The sequence below is a fragment of the Lonchura striata genome, chromosome 6, assembly GCF_046129695.1.
Source record: "Lonchura striata isolate bLonStr1 chromosome 6, bLonStr1.mat, whole genome shotgun sequence".
NCBI lineage: Eukaryota > Metazoa > Chordata > Aves > Passeriformes > Estrildidae > Lonchura > Lonchura striata.
Genome location: NC_134608.1, coordinates 48,772,768 through 48,799,915, shown reverse-complemented (window position 1 = coordinate 48,799,915; position 27,148 = coordinate 48,772,768). Strand labels below are relative to the sequence as shown.

Here is a 27,148-nt window from a genome sequence, read left to right as displayed (position 1 = left end):
AAGCATACTAACGCCCGGGTTAAAAACAAAACAACCAAACTTAAAGCAATCTAAGCCCAAACAGAAAAAATTTGCTTCAATAAATTGCTGTACGGCAAATAATCTCAGCTTCTTTGGCTTTAGGTAAGCAGAGTGAAGCTAATGCATCATTGTCTAAATCAGATTTCCCCCAGCCTTTCCCACAATGTTGTTGCTTACAATTAGAGCCTCTGACGTGGCTGCTGTAACTGCAGAAGAATCAAGCTCGCATCACCTGAAAAGGAGCCTATTTCAGACTAAACTCTTTCATACTATTTTGTCTTGAGCTTCTCCCGCTTTCCCTACTGTGTTTCAAGACCACAGACTTCCCCAGTCAGGGGAGTAGTGAGTGGAGGACGCCTGCTCACCCAAGTGTCTTGGTCTCCACGCAGAATCACCTTTAATCGTATTACTCCAGAGAGAAGCAGGGTTTGCTTAAGGACAGGTAACTCACTTCTCCTCCTTCCAACTGAGTGGAAACCTGTATGAATACATATAAAAGCGTGATTTAAAAAAAAAAAAATCCATACTGCCATACAATCCCCTGTGTTCTGTTTTATAATTTCTGTGTGATTACTTTTGTAAGCTATACTGGCTCATTAGAAACTGCTCTTGGCCCTTTCAAATGGTTTAGCTGTGTTGGAAGATTTCAGCTAATGAACACTGCCCATTTCTTACATCAGGTGTCAGGAATATGAGAGGAGTACATATTAAGCCTATATACAAATAAATACAGTCATTTTCAGAAAACAGTTTTCTCTTAAAATTGCAGCTATTAATGCATAAATCACTTTTGCCTAAGTTCCATATGTATGGAATACATACAATACCAAAAAGCTAGTCTCTCCACACAGATATAGGCTTAAACACTGAGATACAGAATTTCTGCCATGCACATGCAAAATAAAACTATCTTGTATTTGAAAAGAGAAAGGAGACAAAAAATTTTGAAGCACGCATTATAACCCTGCATGTCACACCTTTAAGTTTACATATAGTCTAGAACAATCATTGATATCTATCAATAGTTTCTAGAAGGCTTTACAGGAATAGATCTTATCCAAGCTCAAAGTTATGCATATTTGAAAGAAAGTAACTGGCTTTGATAATACAGATAAATTTCTCAGGAGTCAGAAACTCCTCCACATAGTAAACAACTGTGGAATTAACTTCACTTGGTGTGAAAACTGCTCCAAATCATCATTTAAAGGAAGGATGACAAACTTCGTGGGCTGTTAGTCTGCTGTTGCATGAATTCCTGTGCTGTACTGTGAGTAAATACAAAGCAAACAATTCTACAAGGCTAACTCATGCTCCAAAACTGGAAGTTGGATAATCAATAAATTTATGAGATTGTTCTGAGGTTTTCAGCTTCAAATTCACCATATATTAAAAGATGGTACAATTATGACTGTTTAGTATTTTTCGATAATGAAGTCTTTCCTAGGAGGAAATAAAATTGCATCTAAATTGGTTCTACATTAGCTCCAATTCTTGTTTACTACTTGTGGCATAAAGGGAAAATGAACAAAGTGAGCAGCTCATTTAGTAGGCAAAGAAATGCATTTAAGTGTATTGTGTAACCTGATCCCTCTTGCTTTTATCTGCTTTCTCTACTTCCATTAATGTGAATTGGATCAGTGAAAGTGCACCAAATGCTGCACTCAGAGCAGATATAGGCTGAGGATAGCACATGTAAAATTTTGTTTGGGGTTATTTGGAGAAGGCTGTGTCAAAGTTAAAGGATATCTTCTATTCCTCACTTTTTTTTTTTTTTTTTCTCTCAAGCACATTCTCCCTCCAACACTTACAGAAGGCAACAGAATTCTCAGTGAAAACATACTAGTTTTCCATCATTTCATTAGAAATGAAACACAAGAAATACAATCCACAGGGACAAATTACAAAGGCAGAAAAGAGATCTTTTTAATGACTTACTGTTAACAGACTTCGCAAAGCAGTCAGAAAAGGCCCCTTTTTATCTGAGACAGTTTCTCACCTGGTATGGGCAGCTTCTAGAGCTTCTGTCATAAGATATGCAAACCTGAAGAATGATGGGGAGAGAGACAGCAGCAGAAGGGGAAGGGAAAATAACAGGAAAGGTAACAGTGATAGGGGGAGACACAAGGGAAAACATAATGGAAGGAAGCACATTTAAACATAAAGGATAAAAAAAAAAAGAAAGAAAAGAGAAGAGGATTAAAAGCCTCCAGAGAGAGCTCCAGAGTGTGAATTTATAGTAAAAAAAAAAAAAAAAAAAAAAAAAAAAAGAAGTAATCAGAAGCTATGGAAATCATCCATACACGTTATATGCACGCTGCACTAAATTTATGTTTCACTTATGCCTTCAAGTCTTGACACCTCTTTCGGTGGGACCACTGCTCCGCGCTGAGCACGGACAAGATTTGCCGCTCCTGGCCGGAGCTGAGCGCTCCATCCCTGCTCATCCGCAGGAGCTGCGGGAGCATCCCCGGCTCCGCTGGCCCCGGAGTGGAGCGGTCCCGGCTGCTGCTGCTGCCGAGACAGCGGCACACGAACCTCCCAAAACCCCGGAGGGCGGACAGATGGAAAGGGATGCATGGAGGCGGCGAGGCCAGCGCCCAAAGAGGGTCAGGGAGGGAGAGGCGATGTCGGGGAGCGGGCGGCGGAGCGGGAGCCCGCTGCCGGGCGGGGGGCGGTGTCCGGGATGTGTGCCGGGGCAGGGCCGGGCCGGGGGTGGGGGTGGGCGGTGGATAAACCATAAACGCCCCGGCCGCCCCGCCCGGGAGGGCGGGATGAGCTCGGGGCGCAGGTAGCGGCCGCAGCTCCGCGGGAAGCCGCTGCCGCCCGCATGGAGACCCGGCTCCTCCTCGGGGCGCTGCTGTGCGCCTGGCTGTGCCCAGGTGAGGGTCCCGCCGGCCGGGCAGGTTAGTGATAGCCCGGATGCCCTGTCCGCCCTCCCGGGCGGACAGGGCATCCGGGCTATCACTAACCTGCCGCCCTTGCCTTCCAGCCCTGTCTCCGTGGGGTGTCCGGGCGCAGCTCCCGGCACACCGGGACCTGCCGCTCCCCAGGTAAGAGCCGGCCGGGACCCAGCGGGGATTTTGGGGCTGGCTGGGTGGCTGTGCCGCCCGGGCCGAGCTAACCGTGCTCTGTTCTCCCCCTCAGCCGAGGCAGCAGCGCGGGAGCCCGGAGCGGGGGCGGCCCCGGCGCGGCGCCGCAGGTGAGGATGCGGGCCGGGCTGAGGAGCGGCGGGCGGGCACGGCTCACCTCGCTGGGCTCACCGGGCCGCTGCCGTGAGCAGCTCCCCGCCGGGCGGGCCCCGGAAAGAGAGCATCCACCACATTGCATCCAGGGCTCCCGAGGTTGATGGGTTCGGGTGGTGCTAGGCTTGCCAGCGCCGCTGCCCGGGGAGACCCCTCTGAGGGGGACTGGCGGTGCGGGACAGTTCTGCTTGTCATCAGGATAATGGACTTCTCGTGTCTTGCCTCAATAATGTATCTGTACATTGCTGTGATACTGTCTGTATCTTGGGTGGCTGTTCTACCCTTGGTAATTCTTCAGGACTTGCCTTCGAATGTGTATTTATCCCAGCCACGAGAACTGCCAATCCTGAACACAAGTTCAGTGTTAGAACAGTGAGAAAATGTTGTATGATTGTATCTAGAGCTTTAGCTGGTTCAAGAAGTTATGTGTTGTACAAAGCAGCCTTGCTTGAGGAAAAGCTGAGGTCTGGTGTGGCTCATCAGCAACAATTGCTTTGTGGGAGCCTTTTTGCTTCTCGCTGCAGGTAAACGAGCTGGCAGTATCGGGTCATTACAGCTCAGCACTCAAGTTTTTGGATGTGGTTTGTCTTGGCAACTCGACTGTGTCACTCATGGCACGTTGCTGAAATGTAATTAGGGTGTGTGGTTCCCGCTCCCTTGTTCCAGGGTGGGAAAAGGAAGGATTGCTTTGTTGTCCTTGTTCGTGGCTCCTCAGAGGGTTCAACTTTCTCTCTGCTTTCTCCCTGCTCTTTCTGGGAAAAGCTCAGCAAAGAAAAAATGCCACATAACTGCAAACAGGTATAACCAAATCAACCACCAATAATAGTCAATGCTCCTGGATTTAGGTTCTCCCACCAAGAATTCAAGATATAGTAATAAACTTTTTGTTTATTTCTGGGCTAGCCTGCTGAGCAGGAATCTTCACCAAGAAAAAGTATATTTAGGAGGAAGAAAAAAGACATTGGAGTAGTGTCTTGAGTAGAGTACACTTTTTACTTTACAATGGAGTTTTTTGAGACCTTTATAGTAAGACAATACAAAGCAATCATCTTACTAAAAATGGTAAATTTACTGACAGACTGAAGAGACTTTTAGGTGTCTTGTTTATAACTTCTGATTTTGTTGTTCTTTCTGAAAGGAGTCTGGATTGGCAGTTTATAACACTTCACCTACAACAATGTCCTTGTCTCGAAACAGGAGAATTCACAGTATGAAATGTGGACCACCCAGTAAGTTATTTATATTTCTACATAAAGTGACTTCTCTTGTCCCTTATTTTCTGCATTGTTTAATCATTCTTAGGAAGAAAAAAAAAAATCCTAAAATATCTAATACAAACTTGAAGGATAATGAGATTCTACCTTGTTTGGTCCCAAAGGTACCCTGGAGTATAGGAATTTGTCATGGAGTTTTACCTGGCTTTAAGTTTATACCTGTTTCTGATTCAATAATTTGAAAGACTGTTCTTAACTGCAGATTTTGTAATAAGGAGTTTTCAGAAAGGAAGTCTTCTTTTATAGTGATACACCCAAAAATGTGGATTGATGTTTAGGCACCATTAATTTGAATGTCCTGTACCTTTGTTGTGCTTGGAGATTGTTTACTTTTGCTGAGGTAACTTGCAGGTGCTTTTTGTGTGTACTATCTATGGGTTAGCAGGATAAGGTCCTTTTGGCCACCAGTTTGCAGTGCATTTGTTTGAGGAATGTGCATCTTCGGTTTTTTGATTCGTCTTATTTTCAGAAGTGAAATGGACAGGCTTAAAATGTCTTTGCTGAAGGGTAAAGATTTTCTGTGTTAACTCTGAGAACAGTCTGTGTCATGCTTGTCTTGTACAAAGAAGAAAAGTGAGAATTCAGAGTAATTTTAGTTAGTTTTGCAAGCCTTCTCTCCAGTCAGCCTGATTGCATTGGATGTGGGACATAGCTTATAGTGAATTGTCTCAATTTGAATCCCATAGCTTTACAGCCCAAAAGGCAAGATGATGTGTGGGATGGACTCAGAAATTGTGATGAGGGTTGTGTCATCTCCAAAAGTTTTTAATGTTTTCAGTACACACTCTTTTCAGAAGCTTTTGGGAAGTGTGTAGCTGAACATGGAGGAATGATACCAGAGTTTAGAGAAGCATAATGTAACTCTAATAAAAACTATTACCTATGAATATTATTCAGTATATGAGAAAAATCATAGATTGTCTATGATAAAATGGTTTTAAGGCTTGCACCACCTTATGGACCAAGAATTTATGCACTTTTTTTTTTTTTTATACTAAATAACATACTTGACAAAGAGAAGATATGCAGATCATGCTGAGAAATTTGTTGTCATAATAAATTTTTTTCCTAGGTTTAGTCTTTGCCCAGTGAAAATTTCTTTAATTGGGACTAGTAGAAATGGAAGAACAAATGTGGAGCTAGGGAGAACAAAATAGTTACAAACATCTCATGCTAACTCATCACATGGCTAAGCTTCTAGAGGAGGATGCAGCTTTGATGGCAAGAATTAGGTTTTATTGCTCTCTGTACATGTAACAGTACAAAGTTTTTGTTTTCTTTCTAATTTGTCTTTTTGTGGTGAAAATATTCTTTGAGTTTTCCATTTCTGATGCACTTGTTTTGGAAAGGCAATATTGTTGAAGACACACCTTAAAAATTATTAATGATTGCCCATACTTGAAGGCAAATAAAATCAGCATTATTGAACTCTTAAACAGTGGAATGCATAGGCTTGGAAGTTTCCTTTTTAAATCACAATAAAGTGTGTGGCAAATGGAGTCTATTGTCTGTGTGTGAAAGATTCATTAAAAAACAGAACAAAAGAATAACCTGATCTATTTTGTACAGTGCTCCTAGTACTTAGAAAAATAGTTTTCCTTTTGGTCTTTCCAATTTAAAGAGAGATGCAAGCTGTGGTATCTCTACCCATGGAGTGGGATTTACAAACATCTGGGAATATATGAAATAATAAACCTTGCTTGTTTAAAAACCTGAACAAATGGAAACCCAAATAAATGAGAAAAAAACCCAAATCAAAACAACAAGGTAGCCTGTCAGCTGCTTTCTCTACTTTAGCCATGTCTCTAAGAAAATTATTCTTTGAAATACTTGTAGAACTGGAATTATAATGAAATTATATTGCAGTCAATTCTTCCTGCAATATCAGGGTTTTTTTGCATTCTGTAACTTTATAAAGATAAACCAGCATGCTTTATATGGAGCAAATGCATGACTTTTGCAAGAGATCTCTTTACCTTTGTGCTGTATTAGTCAATTGAAAACACTTCAGAAAGTGATGTCGTGTCTTGTCTGTCAATGGAACAAAAAATTTGCTATTGCACAAGCAAATACCAAGAGAAAAAGTTCTGTGTTAGTTTCTTGTAGACAGGGAACACAGGATTTGAAATGCTATCAGAATAATTGAAGTTAATGTGTAGTTTATGTAGCTGTTAAACTTTTAGCTTTCTTCCACACAAATCTTATTCATGCAAAATTAAAAAATAACAAACAAATGAAAAAAAAAAAACCAAGCAGGAAACTCCTGAGCTACCACATATTAAGAACCTGGAACAGGTAAACCAAATTATTTCTGGAAGTATTCAGACTACTGCTGAGAATTTCTAACACTGTAAACAGTACAATTTTTTCTTGTGTTGAAATGCTGTAGCAGGCATGAGTCATGGAAATCATAAAAGATATTTGTCCCTTACAGTGTGTGCTTGAGAACTGATTTCAGAAAATGTACCAGAACAGAAAATATGCAGCTAACTGAAAGGCTCTTAAAATTGAAGGGTTAAAATTGCACCCCTCTCATTCACCTCAGAATCCCTGAGAGGAAAATTTTACATCCTAGAGCAAGGAGGCACTTGGCCCTGGGCTGTGTTGCATCCTGCTGAAGTCTGTGTGCCAGGGAAAACCTGTGCCATTGCAGGCAGGTGCTTTCAAAGGCTGTGAAGTTGAAGAGTAAAAAGGAATGCAGGAAATACTTGTATTAATTCTCCCATAGCTGAAGGAACACCTGAAACTTGCACCTAGAGAAACATGCAGTGGAAGTTATGCAGAGTTACAAAATACAGAATTTCAAGGAAGTTGACAGCAAAGATTTAAGTATTAGATTTTAAGTATGCATTCTACTCTTTTATGTGTGGCTCTAAATCTAATATATTTTTCTTGCAATTGTGTCCGGATCTGCTTTGCTTTTTCACCTTTCCATTCAAGAATAACATTTGTTGATTTTTAAAGAATTGGTTATTTTAATACTGTGATTACCTCCAGATTCTTCAACTGAACTATTCTTCAAGTCTTACATAGCTACTTTAAAATGTCTTTAAAATTTTTAAAGAATTCTAAAAAATATAATTCCCATCTATTTCTGTAAATGACCTCAAATTGCTAAAGCTGCTTGGGTCAAAGTTGATATCTAGGCAAAATCATAAAAACTGAAGGCATGGGCTGGATCTTGTATCTATCTTGCTTAAGCAACTTTATCACTTCAGATCTCAAAATTACTCTTTTATACTTAGTTTTCTTCCCAAGTGAATCTAGCAATGAATACCCTGGAAGGAAACCCCTGTCTGCTATTTTGCATTAAGCAATTTTTTTTCTTAACTAGTAGAAAAAATAGTAGCACTAAGTACTCAATGTTTTACAGAAAAATACTCATAGGATGGTACACATCAGGTACAAATCTTCAAGAATTAGTAGTGTACTGCTGATAATGGTGTATTGCTGTGAGGTTGGACCTGAGCTCAAGCATTTGTATTAATGTGATAGTTAAAGCAAAAATCAAGTGTTTCAAAATGGATGTTTTCCTGAATTAAAGTGAAAAAACCCTTTATTTTAGATGTCTCTTTGATTTAGTATCTTATCTTTTGTGTGGAATACATAGATATTTCTTTGCAGTTACCTCTTTTTGCTCCAAGAGGAGAGCATTTCTTTAGTAACTCTATCTCACTTCATGCTGAAGGGCTCCACACTATAGAAATTACTTATTTTACTCCCAATGAGCATGTTGGATCAGAAGAACAAATCATGGATGAGCAAGTCAGGACATAGAGTTCAACTGGAACGGAAATAAATTCAAGAGACTTTAAGTATTCATTGGAGAAGAAGTAATGCAAGAAAGCAGATAAATCTAAGTGTGCACCATATCAGAGATGCAAAGCCACAAAATACATTGCATCAATAATAATATTTAAAAATACATGTGCATTTTGATGAAGATGCCTTTGAACAGCTATCATGATGCTGCAAAGGAATGTCTCTGTGTGAAGCTTGGACACTACTCTGCAGAACCCCTTGCAGTGATGTGGGCTGGATTAGTGACACTTTTTCAAAGGATGTGATACATAATGGGCTCAAAGTTCTGCTACTGCTGATAGCAAAATTTAAAAGTGGGATGAACTGGAAAGGAGGCCATGTGCTCAAGGGACTAAAATAACCCTACCCATGGGGCTGCAGCCTAGTCAGTAGTTACAGGAGATTAGGGTATTTAAGCTGGAAACAACAGAAAAGAATTCAGACCTGTGTTACAAGATGATCCCAAGTCTTCATTGTATTTGATAAAGAAGGAATTTGAGGCTGGTTGCTTCATCACAGCAATGGTGGAATTATTAGGGTGATCTGCAGGTTCTAGTGGCAACACTCATTAGAAATGCCATTATTTTTTATGTGAGTCAAATCATTCCACTTAGGCCTACTGTTTTCTGCTAGAAAATTCTCACCAGTTTTCAGTTTCAGATTCCAACCCAGTGCAGTCAACTGGCATAATTTCAATGGGGAAAGAGGAGCTGAGGAGTTTTTAATAGGTGTTGCTTTCAGGTTAATGGAGGACAAAATATTCTTCTGTAAGTCTCCCTAATTTTAACTTTCAGTTAGCTTTGGTGTCTTTTCCTTTTTTGCAAATATGAAAATGTTTCTCACATTTCTAGGGGAGAGATAAACTTTTGATGTGGTTGTATGGGTTAGCTTAGTTGGACAGCTCATATTCCTTTAATGACAAAGATTAGAATGAGCCCCTTGTTAGAGGATATTTATTCTGAATAATTTAGGAAGTATTTCTGTGTTAATGGATCAGAATGGGATGATTAAAGAAGGCCACATTTACAGTAGTAGGAGCACTAAATGTGACCTGCTTTACTCATTACCTGCTTAAGGATAAGTAATGTTTGCACACAGGTGTTCTATGCAGTATAAGACACTTAACAATGATTTAAAAAGGGATGTAAACAAACACAACAGCTGTGATTATAATATTTTCTTGGAATCATACACACACACAGACAAAAGAGATCTTAATAAAGAAGAAAATGCTTGTGATGGAGTAATTTTATTTTTTGATTCAGGTTTGGCTAACACTCTCTCTAAAAGAGAGCCAGGGAGATCCTTCACAGTGACAGCAAGGGTCCTCAGGTCAGCTGACTGTTTGCACAGTCTGAACAAACATGTCTTGGAGCAGGTTACCTGAGCCATGCTTAGAGCAAAATCATTCAACCTGAAACATCAAAAGGGGGCTAACTTCCTCTACAGCTCAGAGGAACATGACTTGCAGCCTAATTGCACATTATTGTAACTGGACAGGCAACAGGGCATAATCTTAGAGAAGCAAAGAACAGAGACCAGAGCTCTGGTTACACAGGTCTCACAACACTCAAGATGAAAGAGATCAATGTCTGCCTCTCTTGACAAGAGGAACAGGCTTTTGCATTATTGACAAGATTGGTCACTGTGAGCATGTAAATGAGATAGCTCAGTCAGGGTAAGTAGGGATGTTTCTGCACCGTGCTTGCATTATTTTTTATTGACCTGATGTTGGCCAGGCAGGGAAAGGAGCAGGATAATTGGGCTAGCAGGCAAAGAAGCATTGCATTTTACTTTGTCTGCCTGCCTTGTTCTTTTGAGCATTTATTTATTTATTTATTTATTTGCTTTTTTTGGAGGGTGGGAGTCTGCTTGTTGAAAGCAAGGGTATCAAAATTAATTGTTTGGGCATTTTGAAAGTCTTCAAATAATTACTCAGTATTTATACTGTGATTACAAATGGAAATGGTAATGGCTTGAAGTTGAAAGGGAGTAAGTTTAGATAAGATATTAGTAAGAAATTATTTAATATAAGGGTGGTGAGGCACTACAATAGGTTGCTCAGAGGTGTGGATGCCCCATCGCTGGAAGTGTTCGAGGCCAGGTGGGATGGGGCTTTGAGAGACCTGGTCCAGTGGGATTGGAACAAGGTGATCTTTAAGGTCCCTTCTAACACAAACCATTTTAGGATTATTTTTCAAGAATTATATATTTGTAAAACTAAAGAAAAGAAGGCCGAGCCTTCAGTTTGTATCTTCCTGGAGCAGTTTCTTCTGAGCAACTTGTCTGCTTTCTGCAACAAAAGCAGTCTCAGCTTGTATTCTAAAGTACAAAAACTATTATGATTGCATAATAGTAAATTATTGAAATTAAAATCCTTTCCTAAACAAGTTTTATAGGAGAAAATGCTAGCAAAATAAATAAATGGATCACAGTTTTAAAAAAATATTTAATCATAAAGTTTAAATTTAGTAACAGCAAACTTTGTTTCTACTTGTTGTACATTTTTCTTTAGACTGAAAGTTTTCTTGTATTTTGATAGGGATCTTTGCAGGGAAAATAGAAACTAAAACCAAAAAACCCCTAAAATAAAACAATAACTCTCTCCCCCAAACCCAAGGCTGTCGTTGCAAGTCAGGGATCTGTGCCTTTATGGAAAATGCTTGTGGTTGGTGTACTTGGAAGCTGTGAGATGGAAGGAGGGCAGGCAGGTAAAGGTACACAACTGGGGTCAGAACATCTGTGTTTGTAAGGCAGCCTGCTCTCCACCCAGCAGAGCTTACCCACAGAGTGTTACATTTGTGTGGATGTAGACTCTGGGCTTCTTTGTGGTGCAGTACTTGTTCACCTCTCTAGTCATTGTTTAGGGGACTGAAAATATGTCAGATTAACAGATGTCACAGACTTTTTGATTTGGCTTCTCTAAAGGTGCAATGGATTTATTGATCTGGCTGTATAACTTGGGTTGAAGCCTTCACACTGTTTAATTTTTGTGGGGCCAGTTAGATTCCCTAGGATACTTTAATGCAAAATGAACAACTCCTGTCATTCTCAGAGTTACATTCAGTGAAAGAACTGAGTCTTAAGAAAGAAAACTATCAGAATTTATTTTTTACATGCCTTGTTTTTTTTCCACTCAGATTCACTTGCATGTTTTAATGGAGGTGAGTGTGTGTACAGGGAGCTGTGCAACTGCAGTCGATTTAATGCGACGGGACCACGGTGCCAGACAGGTGTGTAAAGAGAGAAATCTGACTGGGTTTCTGGGATTGCACTCATGTTCCCACAGCTACAATGACTACTGTCTGCCTAAAGGTTCCCTTCATGCTGTAGCATTTTCTCCCTCCTGTCTTTTATGTCATTATATTTCACAGCATGTCGCATGCACTGCCCTGTCTCAACTCCTGTTCGTATCAAAAAACCAGTGCTGTGTCTCAAGTGACTCTCCTTTTGTTAGTGTACAACACAGGTGCTGAAAGAGATCATATATGCAGGACATGGGGCCAATATAATTTTGAAACTTTTGATGGACTCTATTATTACTTTTCTGGGAAATCCACATATGCCCTTGTGAGACACGCTGAATTAGATGAACAGAGCTTTTCCATACAGGTAGGGAATGGCACTTCTGTGTTCTTTTGAACTGTTGTTGAACATGCTAATAATGTATTAATTTTAGGAGATTAAAAATAACTCGAGATGATAATAGGGGAGTGTAAAATGTAATCTGGATGTGATTGTAACATGATGTGGGCTATGTGTTACCATAGCATAGAATGTAAACAGCTGGAATAAGACCAATTTCTGTCCTTCCAAAGCCTGCTTTGTTCACTCAGAGCTGTGAAAAGACCACTCCATGACCATGGCTATGAAAACACTGTTCAGTTTTTTTCCACAAGAGGGGGACCAAACTTCTTGTTCCCATGCTGAGTGCAGATTTGGGGGTATTAGTTATGTTACAAGTTTATTACAAAGAATTGGATTAAAATGTTAATTTTGTGATTTTATTTGGCAGGTGAATAATGATCCTGAATGCCATTCTTCTCCTTATTCCTGCAAAAGGTCCATTAGTTTATTCTTTTCCGGAGATGAACAGATAAAGATGAGCAGTGAAGTCACCTATAAAGGATTTGGGTAATTGCAGACATGTTTCTAATGTTGTAGATACACTGGAGTTAATACCATGGTACCGTTTTGATAACAGAGATGTAAACTTATTCCTTGGTAGACTGAAAAAACTTCCAGACCACAACTGCAATAATTACTCTCCATTTACAGAGCAAATATGTCTGAGAAAGGTGATACCAAAATTAGTGGTATATAGAAATAAGTATAATCATTGGCATTCATGATTTTTGCTGTTATTTGCAAATTCATTTGGTTTAATGGAATTATTTAATATTTACATCAGGGATATTTAATTGTATGAGGAAGGCATCAGGAAGTTAATTTATTTTTAAATTTACATATTCTAACGTAATATTATTTTTGGTTCTGTGTCATTCCAGAGTAAAATTACCTTATGTTGTTGGAAACTTACACATCCAGAAACTAGCTGGATATTTCCTGGTCAGGCACCAGTATGCCTTTACCCTGGCTTGGGATGGTACATCTGCAGTGTACATCAAAATGGCACCAGAGTACCTGGGTAAAACCCAGGGACTGTGTGGAAACAATAATGCTATTCTGCAGGATGATCTGGAAACTAGTTATGGTGAGTATTTAAGATACTTCCTGTTGTGTAATGTGGCTTTTGTTTTTTGTTTTCTGGTGAAATAAATGTCACTTTGCTTAGTTTTCAGTTGTAATGCTGATTGAATCTAAGATGGGTATGTTTTGAAATGGAAAATAAAATATGGAAATACTTCTGCTAAATGATATTTAGTGAAGAGGACCAATTTCAATATAGGTGGGGATCTTGGGGAGGAAGATCTTAAAGCTTAATTCTTACTCAATTACCTACAATGGTATTTGTACTTCAGTTTCCTGGGACCTGAAAGGTAAAATCTGCTTTTAAATGTTCATTGCCCTTTTAGAAGTTTTGCAGCCTGTGGAGGCCTGAGGTATTGCTATTGGAAATAAATAATTAATTAGTAAATAAAATTAATAAAAACTGTAAAATCCTGTTTGATTTGGCATTTCATATGTGCTAATGCTTTCAGAAATAATCAGTGATCTTTGTCAATTTCACACACCTTCCAAAAGGCTTGGCTTTCAGTAAATAGTAAGTGAAAGCATCTGTATAATGAGTAAGAACTAAAAAAAAAAGCAGGGAAAAGATCAGGTCCCTTACAAAGTATCTCAAGTGAACCCGTAAAAACTTCTCAAAATCATTGCTTTGGGCTGGTTGACTGTTGGCTCCTTCTCTTGAACTTGAGGATATTTCTGTGGAGCACTCCTTCTAAGCTCAGACTGGATGTGGTTTCCTCTGTTGTTCATGAATTCCACTCAGTTTCAGAAGGCACCAGCTCTGCCCTGTTAAGTCATTACCCCCACTAATACTTTACTCACTAAGTCGAGTTGTTTATGCTAATACCAAGATCAAGGGGTCATTTCCCTAGAGACTTTTCTCTCTCCTCTCACCTTTCTCAGTGTCTCCATCCCTTAAATCTGTATTTGTGGCACAAGTGAGTGAATTCACTGTGCATCAACTTTATCCACTTGCCTTGGGGAGCAGTAGTAATAAAGATGTGGCAAGATAAGCATTTGTGGGTAATCCAAGCAGTAATCAATGTCACCACCTGTCCAAGGTGGATAATGATGCATTAGCTGGTTGAACCCCAGTATGGCCATTTCTACTTAAATAAGAATCACATTCATATTTGGCTAATTCAGACAACAATTTTGTTCCATTTCAATGACCCAGGAATGCCTCATCTTTCTTGGGTTTTGGACTCCCTGTTGGGATTTCGATTATCAAGTAGCAGCATTGATCTATGTATTATTTATAAATTTATTTCAGCTTTTAATTAAATATTTTTTTCTTTATTCCATTGATGGACTAAGGCAGGCATGGTCCTTCTCCCTTAAATCCCTTCCTTGCCAAATTGCTCGACTAATCTGCTTTCTGCCACCTGAAAGCCCACTTCTCTAGTTCCTTTTAAAAGTATTTTTTGCTTCTGAAAGGACCAGATTGATTTCAGCTGATTTGCTTAGTAGTAGGAAGGGTTAGGCGTTCTGTTCTTCATGTGCTTTGATTATTGAAATGTTTCCCTGGGAAATCCTATAGAAACACTGTTGTTCTTTGAAGTCACTGTGTGTGTCTTGTCTAGGAAAACTGACAGATGATGTAGCAGAATTTGTAGAGAGCTGGCAGGAAAATCTTCCACAAGGAGCACCCGATTGGGATAAATCTCTTCTCAGTGAACCACCGTGCCTGACACAAAGCCATGAATCTCTGCAGGTTTGCATCAACACAAAAGGATTATTGACATAGCTGGTGATTCTATTTGGAGCAAGAATTTGACTTAATTTGAATTTTCAATGAATAATTTGACAACTTTTAAAGCTTTGAAGGGGACTGGAAATATTTGCATCTTTTTTGGGAGATAGTAATTAAAATGCTTGCTGCAACAGGTCTTCCCTTGTCCTCTCATCACCCTACTACCTACCCCCCCCGCCCTTTCTTCTGTATTTAATTACTGATCTGTTCAAATACGATACTGTCAGCATAGCAGCCAATAGAACTGTTTGGCTATGAAGCTGAATGAGTCACAAGTTGTAAAATACAGCATTCTTCTAGAACTTATCCATAGGAAGGACAGAAAGAAGCAGGGAAGCAAAACCAGAGTCAGAGCATTATTTGCTCTGTTATTATTTGCCAATGTTTAAAAAAAGAATTATTGTTGCTTTTTTTTTCCATGTCTTTGAAGTAGTTTTTCCTTTTAATTAGAATTTTCAGGATATAACCCTTAAATTAAAATGCTTTGAAACTAAAGCTGGTGCCAGCTATGGTTTATTTCTCTTGCCTTTTACTGTGTAATTCCATTAAAATGAAGGCTTTTTTCAGGTTGTCTTGGCTTATTGCAAAATTATCTATGCCTTTTTTGGGCACTGCTATGACCTTGGATGAAAGATTCAATGTCATGGAAACTCTGACATGGAGAGCAATGTATTGCCAAAGTCCGCTTCTATTTGGTGAGAGGAAAGTGATTCCTAGACACAGGCAGATGTCTATGATTTACCACAGCATTCTCTTTTATTCTGCTTATGTTTATTTTTGAAAATCTCATTACAACAGCTGTCTCTTTCATTTCAGAGGGCATATGCTCTGTGTAATATCCTGTTACATCCTCCATTTAAACAATGTCATGAGTATGTGAGTCCTCTTTCTTTTATGGCAAGCTGCACAAATGATCTCTGCATGTAAGTGAATGTTTTTTGGCTAACTCCAAAGCTATTATGAAAAAATCCACAGTGCTTTTATTATAAGAATGAATTATAAATGTTAAATGAACCGATCTATGACTTTCTCGGAAAGTATGTTTTTATCTGACATTGTTCTGTTATCTTGCTTTTCTCACTTGTTCTGGTTTTACCACTGTGAAATTGTTCCTGTTTTCTTTGGTGTAAGAAGGATCAAAGTCAGGCTCAGCTATTTTCCAGTTGTGTTAGTCTATCTCCCTTGAATATATAATCTGTTTTGATTCTGAGTGTGCAACATCCTTAGGTGCTTTCTGCCATTCTAAAGCCTTCTTACCATAATGAAAAGTCATAGTCAATGGGCCAGTTTGGCTTCTAAAAGCTGTATGGTAATCCACTGAAAAGAGGAATTTGATAACCATTTGAACTTATACTAAAATTTCATAACCTGCTATACTACTGGTCTGAGCAGTTTTGACTAGTTAAATGAAAAAAAAAATAAGGCAGGTCAGAAGATAATTTAAATTTCTTGTACCCTGGTGGCTCACTAGTAGAAATTTTGCTCTTCCTTCTTGTGAGCCTTCTGCAGGATATTACTACTGTAAAAATTAACATCTTTATTGAAGTCTCCTTATACTGCTGTATTTCTGGCTTTTGTGGATTTATGGATTTATTCAGGAAAAAGGGGCCACAAAAGTATTAATACTTATATTGATGACCTCTCTTCAAGGGTGGCAGAAAGTTTTTATCCTTTTAAGACTTTTAACCTAGTCCAACAGCACAATACCTTAGAACACTTTTAAAGTAGATTCAAACGGCATGGGTGAGTGCAGTGCAGGAGCATTCATGAAGTTGTGAGTGTGTGTTTGAATGGAGGTACAAAATCATATGTCACCTCTTATTTGTGTAAGGTCAGCAGCTGATGATGCAACCTGGTGTCGAGCACTCACTGAGTACGCCAGAGCGTGTGCCCACGCAGGAAAGCCACTTCATGGATGGCGTGTGCACTTCCAGCAGTGTGGTAATGCCATGCTCCTCTACTTGGAAATGCTGCTTGGTCCTTGTGTTTTGAAAAGGGTGCCCTTCATAGCTTCAGTTCTTTGCCTTTCTCTAATTTTGGACTCATATAATTCGTAATGAAGTGATTAAGTGAGTCAAACTCGCTTCAAGGCTACATAAATGCAATGGATTTTCTCTTTAATATGTGCAATTTGTACTGAAGTTTTTTACAATGTGATTCTTTAAGGTGATTAACCATTTTATTTTCTTAAATATTGCCAAAGTCTTCATGGCTTTGTGATATACAAGATGTGTGTTGCCAGTACTAAAAATAAGTTTAAATTGCACTTGTATAAGACTTCATTTTACAGGTCACATAATGTAAGTTTGAAAGAGGTTATCTAATTTGGTTGCCTGCCTGATACACAGGACCAAAACTACTTTGTCATCCATGACAGAAGATTTCCACTGTGGTTCCAAAAAAATCTCTTAATGGGTGCCCAGACTGCTTCTGATGGTGGTCTGAGAATCTAAATAGCTCTGCTGTCAGAAAATGTGATTTAAGATTATTCCTTCTTAATGCACCTTTAATGGAGAGAATGTGAATATGTACCAATTCTGTGTGTTAGGAAAGCCAATGTTTTAGACAGTGTTTATCTAGAGAACAGATGCTCACTGACATGCCAGAAAATAGTAGCTCTACACCTTTTCATTTCTCTGCCTGTTTCTGTAATTCAGCCATTACCTGTGCTGAACCCTTGACCTACAGTGAATGCATCAACTGCTGCCCTGTTTCATGTCACCAGCAACCCCAGTGCATTGGCAGTGAGCTTCACTGCATTGATGGCTGCTACTGCCCAGATGGTGAGTTCTGCTCCTCAGCCACACACCTGATTCTATACAGATTGCTCCTCCCCAAGGCTATGTCCCTCTCTGATCTGACTAGATTAAAAGCAGGAACTCTTTATAAACTGAGTGCCAACAGTGCAGGTAACTGACCTTCTTTTCCTTACTGACAGGAGCCTTTTCATCCCTGTAAAAAGTAGGAATAGGATTTAGCTTAGATCCACATTCTAGCTGTAGAGTTACACAATTTCAGTGAAAAACAGGGTTTGCTCTGTTACAGAGGAGGTATCCTCCTGATTGTGGTGGTTGCTGATTGTTTCTTGTTGGTTGGGGGAGGATTATTGTGGTGTCTTGGGGTTTTTTGTTTTATTTTTTTTTTCCTGGTTGGGGTGCTCAGAAAAGCTCAAAACCATGACACAGATAAAACTCATTCCTGTGGCCAGGAACAGGTTTTGATAATGAGGTTTTTAGATTGTTGTACGATTCTGGGAAGTCAGGTACTTAGCAGTGTGGTCTGTAGTAAAACTTTGCCCGCATCACCAAAGTAGATGTTGATACCCAGTTTTTTCCTAGTTACTGGCTTCTGTTGAGTACAGGATTCTATCTAAAAGAGGACAAATAGAGTTATAAAATGGATCTTCAAGTTCTTCCTCTTATATGTACCCTGATTACTTATAAGTTTAATAATATTTGTCATAAATTATGGTTTGGTAAAACCTTTTATTTTTTCTGGTCCTCTGGTAAGAAAATAATAATTATAGTAATAAGGAAAAAAGGGAAAAATCAGTAAATTGAGGACCATATAGGCAAAGATTTGTAAATGTGTTAAAAAATAAGCCAAAGGTACTCACAGCACCATGGCCTGTATGCTTGGGTTTGTAATTTTGTGTGTATGTGGTTTTCTTTCCCTCTCACCCAGTAATTAAATATGTTATTATCACTGTGTTTACTGTATCTCAGGAAATTTAGTGACATGATCCCTATAATAAAATTTATGTAACATAGTTCAAATGCACTTCTTTTGGTAAAAATTACTAACAAATAATCTAGAGATTCATTATACAGAAATGCCCATTGGTGTTGGTTCTGAATATAATTGTTAGTACTCTGTCAGCCATTGTCATGGATATTGCACTTTTTTCTTGTTTCTTTATTTCTTCTAGGCTTAATTTATGAAAATGAATTGTGTGTCAAGCCTATGGACTGTCCTTGTGACTACCATGGAAGTTTCTTTGAAATGGGTTCAGTGGTTTATGAAGAATGTAATAACTGGTAACATTTCTTACTACATTGTGAACCAAATCTTTTAATGATCATATGAAACAGCTTCTTCAAGGCCTATTTCAGTTAGAAATTGGATAAACTTGAGAAGTACTGTTTCTGCATTAAAAAAAATTCTATTCTGTGTATGTTTTGCCATTAAAGTAAAGATAAACTATTAAACTATTAATGTGGAAGAAGAGAAAATGCCAAATATTGCAGAGAATACTGTAATATTTAGTGCTGTTTTTCACTTTGGACTCTCCCTTAAAAATAAAAAGAATCTAGAATTCAAAATCTTAACAGGAGAACTAGGCTGACTTTATCTCCTGTTTGCAGTGTCTCACTCGGACATAAAAATGTAATTATGACATTAAGCTGCTGTTTTGGAATTTAAGTGAATTTTATGAATTGGAAAGTAAAATTTGTAGGAAGAGAAAGTGCCTTTTATTGGATCACCTTAACTGAAGAAAATTAATGAGCTTGCAGATGTGCAACTTTCCCCCCTGCCCCCAACAACTCTTATAAAAGTGATAAGATTCAAATGGCTTGTGTTTATTCTTCTCACTGTTATTAATCCTTAACTTTTCTAATGGTTATTAAGGAGCTAAAAAGACATAGTGACACTGGGTGGATGGATGAATTTTCACATGATCATGTCCTCATGACAAGCTCCCAGCCATAGAGACAGAGCTAACTCTGTTGTAGCCTTTTGTAAGACTCAAGACACTTGGTGCTCATTCCATAGAGAAGGATTGCAGGAAGAATGGCTGAGGGACAGCTTTGTATAATTCACAGAATAAAAATATGAAAACTTTTTGTTTTGATTTCAGCACCTGCAGTGGAGGAAAGTGGATCTGTACAAATTTTACATGTCCAGGTATGCTCAAGTATTGAATACCTTTTGATAAGTTCATTCTTCATTAAATATTACTTTTAGATGTTAACATGATGTTTCATGATATAATTTGCATTTTTATTTCAATCTACACACTCAGTAGATTAAATATTAAAATGGCTTGGCTTATCAGTTAAATGTGTTAATGTTTCTGAAAACCAGTTTTAAGAGCCACAAATCAAATATCCATAATATAGAGATGACAGGTACTATTGCCTCCTTCTGGGGGAGGAGTTGTTCAGGCATCTTGGCTGGGCATCAGGTAGGATCTCCATAACAAAAGCAAGGAAAAGTTTAGGTTCCTAATACCTGGTTGTAATATAAATAGAATTTTATAAGTTATAGAATGCATCAGAGTGTATGAGCTGTACAGGAGCAATAACTGTGGAGAATATGCTGGTTTTACTAGAGATTTAGGTGCATTATTTATGATGTTTTTCAGCTGAATGCTCAGTTTCAGGAGACACTCATTTCATGACCTTTGATGGGCGCAGATACACGTTCCAAGCCACCTGCCAGTACATCCTGGCAAAGAGCCGCACGTCTGGAACGTTCACCATATCCTTGCAGAATGCTCCTTGTGGGCAGGTAGGACTTGCAGTCCTCTCGTAACCTTTATATCCTGAAGGGTCTATTAACTGAGGGAAAAAAAGCATTCAAAGAAAAGTAAGCTACAAGCTTGTGCATGTGTATAGCTGATACTAATGGTGCTAGTAAAGATAATTCAAAAGGTGGTTTTATTTTATATTTGAAAGTTTCTGAAGCTGTACACAAGCATCACCAAATATGTTGTCTGCCTTATGTCCAAGACCCATTCTTTCCTTTACTTTGTATGTGCATTTCTGAGCATGGTTATAAAATTATGTGTGAGGTGTGGAACACTGGTGAGGTTTTTGACTACAGTTTAATTTTTTTAAGTCTCGATAGGGCTTATATTTTTCAGGGAGTTATGTCAAGGTAGAATAGGTCCTAAAAATACATACATGGTATGGGAAGTGCAGGTGGCTGAACTTGGATATTTTCTGGAATCAGGCTTTTCTCACTGTCTGAGTTCTACATGTGCATGCAGGATTTGGCCCATATTTGTATTAAAGTCATGATTACCAAGCTCCTGGACTTGCAGTAGGAGAGAGTTTGTATCTTGGCCTGATTTATGTTCTGTCTCCAATGGCCTTGTGTAATAATTTTTATTTAGAAGCAACTGTACAGGTATTTGAAATGTATATAGCCTTAAATGTGCCTTTGCTGTAATTATAGACTATCTATATATGTTAGGCCCACATTAATATATAATTGACGTAAATCAGATTTTGTGCCATTGCTTTGTACTTCTGTGGAGGTAACTACATTAGTTTTCTTTTGTGTTCTAAGTAAATGTATGATTCTGTAAGTCCTTTTGTATTAAAGACTGGAGTTGTTCTTCTCTGCAGTTTCTATTGTTAATGCACTTGAGATTTCCATGGGGAAATGAAATGGTTATATAAGTTGTCATGTTACATTTTCTAAAGGCATATTTCTATTTCTAGTACTTTTCTATTTCTGGTACTTTTCTATTTCTGCATTTTAACCTACTTCTCTGGGTGACAGAAAAGACTTAAGTAGAAACCTAGAATAAATTTGCAGTGACAAGTTCATTATAATAGAAATTATTTATTTGCAATCCAGGTAAGAGATAGGAGAGTGAGTGAAGGGAGTCCCCTCATCTCAGTGGTAGAAGTTGGAAGGTAAGAAATATAGCTTAACTGAATAGGGACCAAATATATTTTGAAATTTGGTGATCCACAAATAAATCTCTTCTGTGATTCCTAGGAGAACCATATCAGGATAAAGGTGATGTATGTGACAGGGTCTAGAAGTTGCCACTATTGAAAAAATGGATTCCTGGGTAGCAAATAAAATTGCTGTATAACACTAAACTTTAGAGCCTTTAGCTCTGTGAGATAGAAGTGTTATAATGAGTGCTGTGAAATGAAATGTTAGCAAGGAATGCACATTTTTTAAAAACTTCTAGATTTTAACCTCTGTGTGCATTATTCTTGTGATCCTGCTAGTACTTCCAGTTTCTAGGAAGATTGAGGCTGTTCAAAATGTATTTTGTTGCTGTTACAATTCCCCACTTCAAGTGAATATTTTAGTTAGCTTGGTTTTATTTTAGTAAGTTGGGCTGGCTTCATTCTGTGATAACCTTGGAATCCTGAGGAGCTGATTAAATTAGTATCACCTCAATTAAAAAATAAAAAGAATAGCTGTGAAACAAAACATAAGCATGCATCCATTCAGTTGGTGTCATAGTCTTAGAATTTTGCAGAGTCCAAGAAGCTTGAGAAAGGTGGCTGTGTATTGTAGCTGTACTATATCAAGGAAGAAAAGCAAAGGAAACCCCCAGAGAAACTGTCTAGGCAGCTTTTTTTATCAAAGGAGAGTTGAGGCCAAAGTGACTCACAACAGGGTACCTTGCAGCCTGACAAGTTTTTTATGGGAAAGCCCATCAACAGCACAAGTATCTGCTGTGGTAATGGGCAGAGCATGTCTGTGTGTCTCATTCCCTTGTGTTAGGAACACTTCTCTCTGTGGACAAAACAGATTTATGCTTTTTGGTTTAGTTGTCTGATTAATTTTTGTTGGGGAAAGGAATAACCAAGCTAATTGGCTTTCTGCCTCACTGCTGAGACTGTGCAGTGCCCTGCAGTAACTCTTGCATTCTTCTTCAGCCTGACTTGATGACTTTGCTTAAGGTGTCTCTGTGTCCAGGTGGCTTGTAGGTGAAAAAACCATATTCTCTTGGCTTTTACTGCATGTTCAGCTCCATACTTCACTCAGCCTTTAACAAAGGTAACTGATCAGTCCTAACAGGTATGGATTTTACAGAGGTCTGAGTAAAGCATTCTGGATGTTAACAATCAGGTGAGTAATCAGAGGATTATGGGATATGTCCCAGGGCTACGTGCTGCTGATTTAATTATCAGTGTACAGGTGGTAAGAGGGTAGTGAGAACAGTTTTTGTAGTATAATGCAAGAATGTGGGGCTTCAGTGCAGCTATTCAAGTGTCTAATTATCAACCAGCTGGTACCTCTTGGCAGAGGAGCTGCTTTTCAGTTCCCTAGGCACCCTCCATTATCTTTTTTTACCCATTTATTAAAATTAATGAATTGAAATGGGAAGCTAAAAGATTTGTAATGTGGAATCTCATATTTCTTGATGGTTTGAGATTTTATGTGCTTCTTTAAAAAAACCTTATCACTCCTATCTCATTCAAGCAGACTAGAAAATGTGGAAAGAAAATACCTGGGGAGATTTTAGCTTTCTGAATCACAAAGAATCCAGTCATACCGAGCCTTAGAGTTGGTGACATAAACAGTCATCAGGCAACAAGTTATTTCAAAACGATGTGAAATTTTGTTTAAGCACTTTCTGGAAGGAGAATCAGTCAAGTGATCAGCACAGCTTAACCTTATCTGAGTTTCAGGTGACAGCCTTACTGGCTTTGTAGTTTGCATGATGAGAAGGTCTTCTCAATATAGAATTTTTTTTTTTTAAAGCATCTAGTGAGAGAAATGGCCATTCCTGTGAAAACACTTGCCAAAAGCTGGCAGGGGCTGTGCTGTGAAAGAAACAGTCTATTGGAACAGAGAACAATTGTCAGGCAGAATTTCTCCTTCAGTTTAAGCCTGAAGGAATAATAAAGCTTTTGTTGATACTGTGTACTAATGTATATACTATGGAGGGTTGTTTTCTTGGTTCTCCTCTGCTCTTCGTGCCACCTGCCATTTTTTAATTTTTACCTTCACAATACTGTCCATTTGTAGCCATTGTGAATGAAATGCACAGAAACCTAATTTCTTAGCAAAGAGGAGAACCAGCAAGCACATAATTTCACGAGGCAGATGTCTGTCTTCACTGTCACTCCAGGAGAGCTGGTTGAGCTGATGAAACATCTCCAGTTATTTTTATAATTTTAGGTCATCTCTTGATGCACCTCCGTGCCTGCTTCTCTTTGATAGAACATTACTTTTTTTTAAAAAAAATAGTGATCAAATTAATCCTGTTAAGAAAATTAATGTACATCTTTAACAAGCATTCTTTCCATATTGACATTGGAAGCCGAGGTACCTGTAGTTACTCTGGAAAGTGGAAGTCCTGTCCTGAAAATTTTGATTGTAACTGAATTCTGTTAATCACCTCTCTGACTTGTTTCCATTTTACTTAATGGAGGTGTATTTGTTGTGAAATCTCAGTTAATTAACTGCTTTTGGTACTGTTGAAAATTAAGTTTCACGGAAGAATGTGGGTGTAAAAAAAGTAAACAGGATCAGTCTAGGATTTTTTAAAATAATGCTTCATCCGGACTGCAACACAGTATTCATACTCATGTGTTTTTCTATGTAACATTTTGACTTGGAGAAGTGAAATGCAAAGAAGAATAAGCAATGGTAGCAACAATAAGCAAGCTGAGTCAGGTGGATATTGTGGTATTACATGATGCCTTTCTTGATCCACAGAGCTTATGAGCATGCTCTATTCTACAACTCCCCTCAGAAATGATGTGCTGTTAAGTGTTGTTTTAAATAATGATACAAAAGATGTTTCTGTTTTTCCTTAATGTTTGCTTTAAAAAAAATGTATATCTTAAAATATGCTTTAGAAGAACCTGGATGTAACAGAACACATTAAAGTACAAATCTGGAGTTTGCTGCACTGCTTTGTAGATAGTGCAGCATTGTTAGTGAGCATCAACTCAGGGTGTCTCAGGAATTGTGTGTCTTGGTAGTGAGCTATCCAAGGATTTTTTAAATTTTTCTTTCCAAACCCCACTTCTGTGCTGATTTTTCATAGCATGTTAATGTCTTTATTAAACACATATAGGAAATCGTTCAGGATACTGATTTTTCTTAGCTGTAAAGATGCACATTTTATAAGTTCACTCTGCTAAGAAGCAGGGTATAATCTTAAACTTTTCTATCCCCACTAAGTATAACTTTTCTTATTTTCTTTCTCTCACTTGCAGAACCAGGATGGATCATGTATCCAATCTGTCAGCCTTGTTCTTAAGCAGGACCCCAAGAGACAAGTGACCCTGACTCATTCAGGAGATGTTTTGATCTATGACCAGTACAAAATTAACCTGCCTTATGCAGATGGTAAGGAGTAATACATGACCATATAACTCTTGTCAAACACTAGAGCAATATTTCAATTACATTTATACACGTTGTCAAACTGTCAGTATTGCTAACGTACTGAAATTAAAAGGCGTGTTTTAGTGATAATATTGTTATTTCTTATGAAATGCTTCACAAATTAACTTTTGGTGAACTTTTTGCACTAATGGAAGGAATTGTGCAGTATCTGCATTAGGCTAGTTGTTTCTTACATTAAAATTTTGTTTATTATAACAAGTCAAAATGCCATCCCTCACATTTGCAAGGTTTTTTAGTTCTTGCCTGAGGAGAAATTCTTTCCTCTGATACTTGAATTGAGTAATTTCTTCTCCTGTTTTTGTAAGCAGTTCACATAAATTTAGGCAGAAAGGACCCTTCTGCCCCTTAGAGATGAGCTACAGAATTTCAGACAAAAAATTATTTTTGTTTCTTTTTGCTTTGAGCTTTTAAATCTCTCTGTCCAGAATATGTCTGGCACTCTGCATAGGTATAGATGTCTGTGAGATTTAGTGTTATCTTTAATGAGGGTTTTATATGCAAATCATTAATAGATTTGATGCTTGCAAGGCCTTGGCTCTTTGGGAATTTCACAAAAAATGTTTTAACATAGGAATCCTGTTCCTGGTTTTAGGATTAGCTTGTCTATAAAAAATGTTCTGAAATGTTTATATTTTTACATTTATTTCATTTAGTCTACCTTTGTGGATATTTCAGTGAATTCTCAATGCATTTTTTAAACATGTGGTGAGTCTCAAGTTCCTTGTTTGGTTCCTAATGTTTGAATCAATATAACATTTCATGAGAAATCAATGTTTAGGGGGAAAATAGAGCCTTAATAGAAAAAAAAAAACTTAGATAAAAGTGATACAAACCAACATCAGTGACATGACAAGAAACAAAATGTAAATTTCAAGCAGGTTTCCCTTGCCTTTGAACAATCTCTATTTTTACTCCCCAGACTTATTTGAAATACGGAAACTGTCCTCTGTATTTCTGCAAGTAAAGACACAGGTTGGATTACAGATCCTCTATGACAGGGAAGGACTGAGGCTTTACCTTCAAGTGGATGAACGATGGAAGGACGACACCGTGGGCCTTTGTGGAACCTTCAATGGAAACACAGAGGATGATTTTTTGTATGCAGAGCTCCAAGATTTCTGTCTGCCACTATATGAATATCTGTAGTTAGAGTGATGGATCAAGTGTGTACTGAAGCTGAAAGGATAGATACCAAGAATAATTTATTTTGAAGTTTTTTTATTAGTGAGATAGATAGTAGGGTTCTGTTTGCTAACAAAAAAAGTTGGTAGCTTTAGCTACAGGATATCAAGCCTGGTTTTGCTTGAAATATTTTAATATAAAATTTTGGTGAAATATATATGATGCACAAGGGCTATTTTACCAGAAAAATGTCCAAAATAGAGTGGCCTATAAACAGAACTTTCTGCCTCCATGCAAGACTGTCTACAAAAGCTTTGTAGACAGCTTTCCAGCTCCTATTTTCTCCTCGGAGCCCTAATCTGCTGTCTCTGACAGAGCCTCCATTGTTCAGTGCCTGCAGACCAGCAACATGAACTGGCTGCTGCCTGGGCTTCCCTTTGCTGTGATGCAGAGCTGCCCAAGCACCAGAGCCAAAGCTGCTGGTTGCCCATTTTCTCTGCAACATATGTCTCACAGACACTAAAGAACAAACTGGCTTCTAGTGGATTAGAGTAGCCTAATGGAGCTGGGAGAAGAACACAAATCTAGGACACAAGAGGATAAAAAAAATAATAGAAGAATTTTATGCTTTCAGAACAGCTGCAATTTTTCTAACTCAAAAATAATTGAAAAATGGAAAAGCTTTCCATTATAGTTCCCATTTAAAAAGACAGATACACAAATATACCAGTGGAATTTTGGAAAGTTTCTATGTTACAGATTAAAAAGCATTATCAGATTATTATTTATAATGAGACTAAGAAATACATGGGAACCAGCTCAATGAAGAGATATTATTTATGTAAAGGTACTTAAAATATTTCTGTTTTACATGTAGTTTTGTAGCTTACTTTTGATGACAGTCTTTGGATTGCTCTCCCACAAATGAGAACCTGCACAATAGTTATATATGTAAAATCAGCCCTTAAACCTGGGGACTTACAAATTATTCTCAGACATGGCACAAACTGTGATATCAAGGCATCTTGGTATAAACACAAACAACCTGATCCAGAGCAGATTTGGGAGACTTGCCATAGGCAGTGGTGTCTTTCGCAGCACCTCAATTCCCAGCTGCTTTAGCA

The 27,148-nt window shown here is 38.2% G+C and overlaps 1 protein-coding gene across 1 annotated transcript in view; it reads left to right on the top strand.

Moving 5' to 3' along the window:
- Positions 1 to 3,044: 3,044 nt before the first annotated feature.
- OTOG (otogelin) overlaps positions 3,045 to 27,148 on the top strand; it is an 89,799-nt gene continuing 65,695 nt past the window's right edge. Inside the window, exons 1-16 of the mRNA XM_021525661.1 lie at positions 3,045 to 3,071; positions 3,166 to 3,220; positions 4,402 to 4,492; positions 11,479 to 11,571; positions 11,796 to 11,950; positions 12,354 to 12,472; positions 12,847 to 13,052; positions 14,611 to 14,741; positions 15,597 to 15,703; positions 16,612 to 16,721; positions 17,438 to 17,563; positions 18,709 to 18,817; positions 19,639 to 19,685; positions 20,146 to 20,291; positions 24,710 to 24,842; positions 25,822 to 25,999. Coding sequence (XP_021381336.1) covers positions 4,441 to 4,492; positions 11,479 to 11,571; positions 11,796 to 11,950; positions 12,354 to 12,472; positions 12,847 to 13,052; positions 14,611 to 14,741; positions 15,597 to 15,703; positions 16,612 to 16,721; positions 17,438 to 17,563; positions 18,709 to 18,817; positions 19,639 to 19,685; positions 20,146 to 20,291; positions 24,710 to 24,842; positions 25,822 to 25,999 — 1,712 coding nt within the window. The 5' untranslated portion in view covers positions 3,045 to 3,071; positions 3,166 to 3,220; positions 4,402 to 4,440. The remainder of the gene's footprint in view (positions 3,072 to 3,165; positions 3,221 to 4,401; positions 4,493 to 11,478; positions 11,572 to 11,795; positions 11,951 to 12,353; positions 12,473 to 12,846; positions 13,053 to 14,610; positions 14,742 to 15,596; positions 15,704 to 16,611; positions 16,722 to 17,437; positions 17,564 to 18,708; positions 18,818 to 19,638; positions 19,686 to 20,145; positions 20,292 to 24,709; positions 24,843 to 25,821; positions 26,000 to 27,148) is intronic.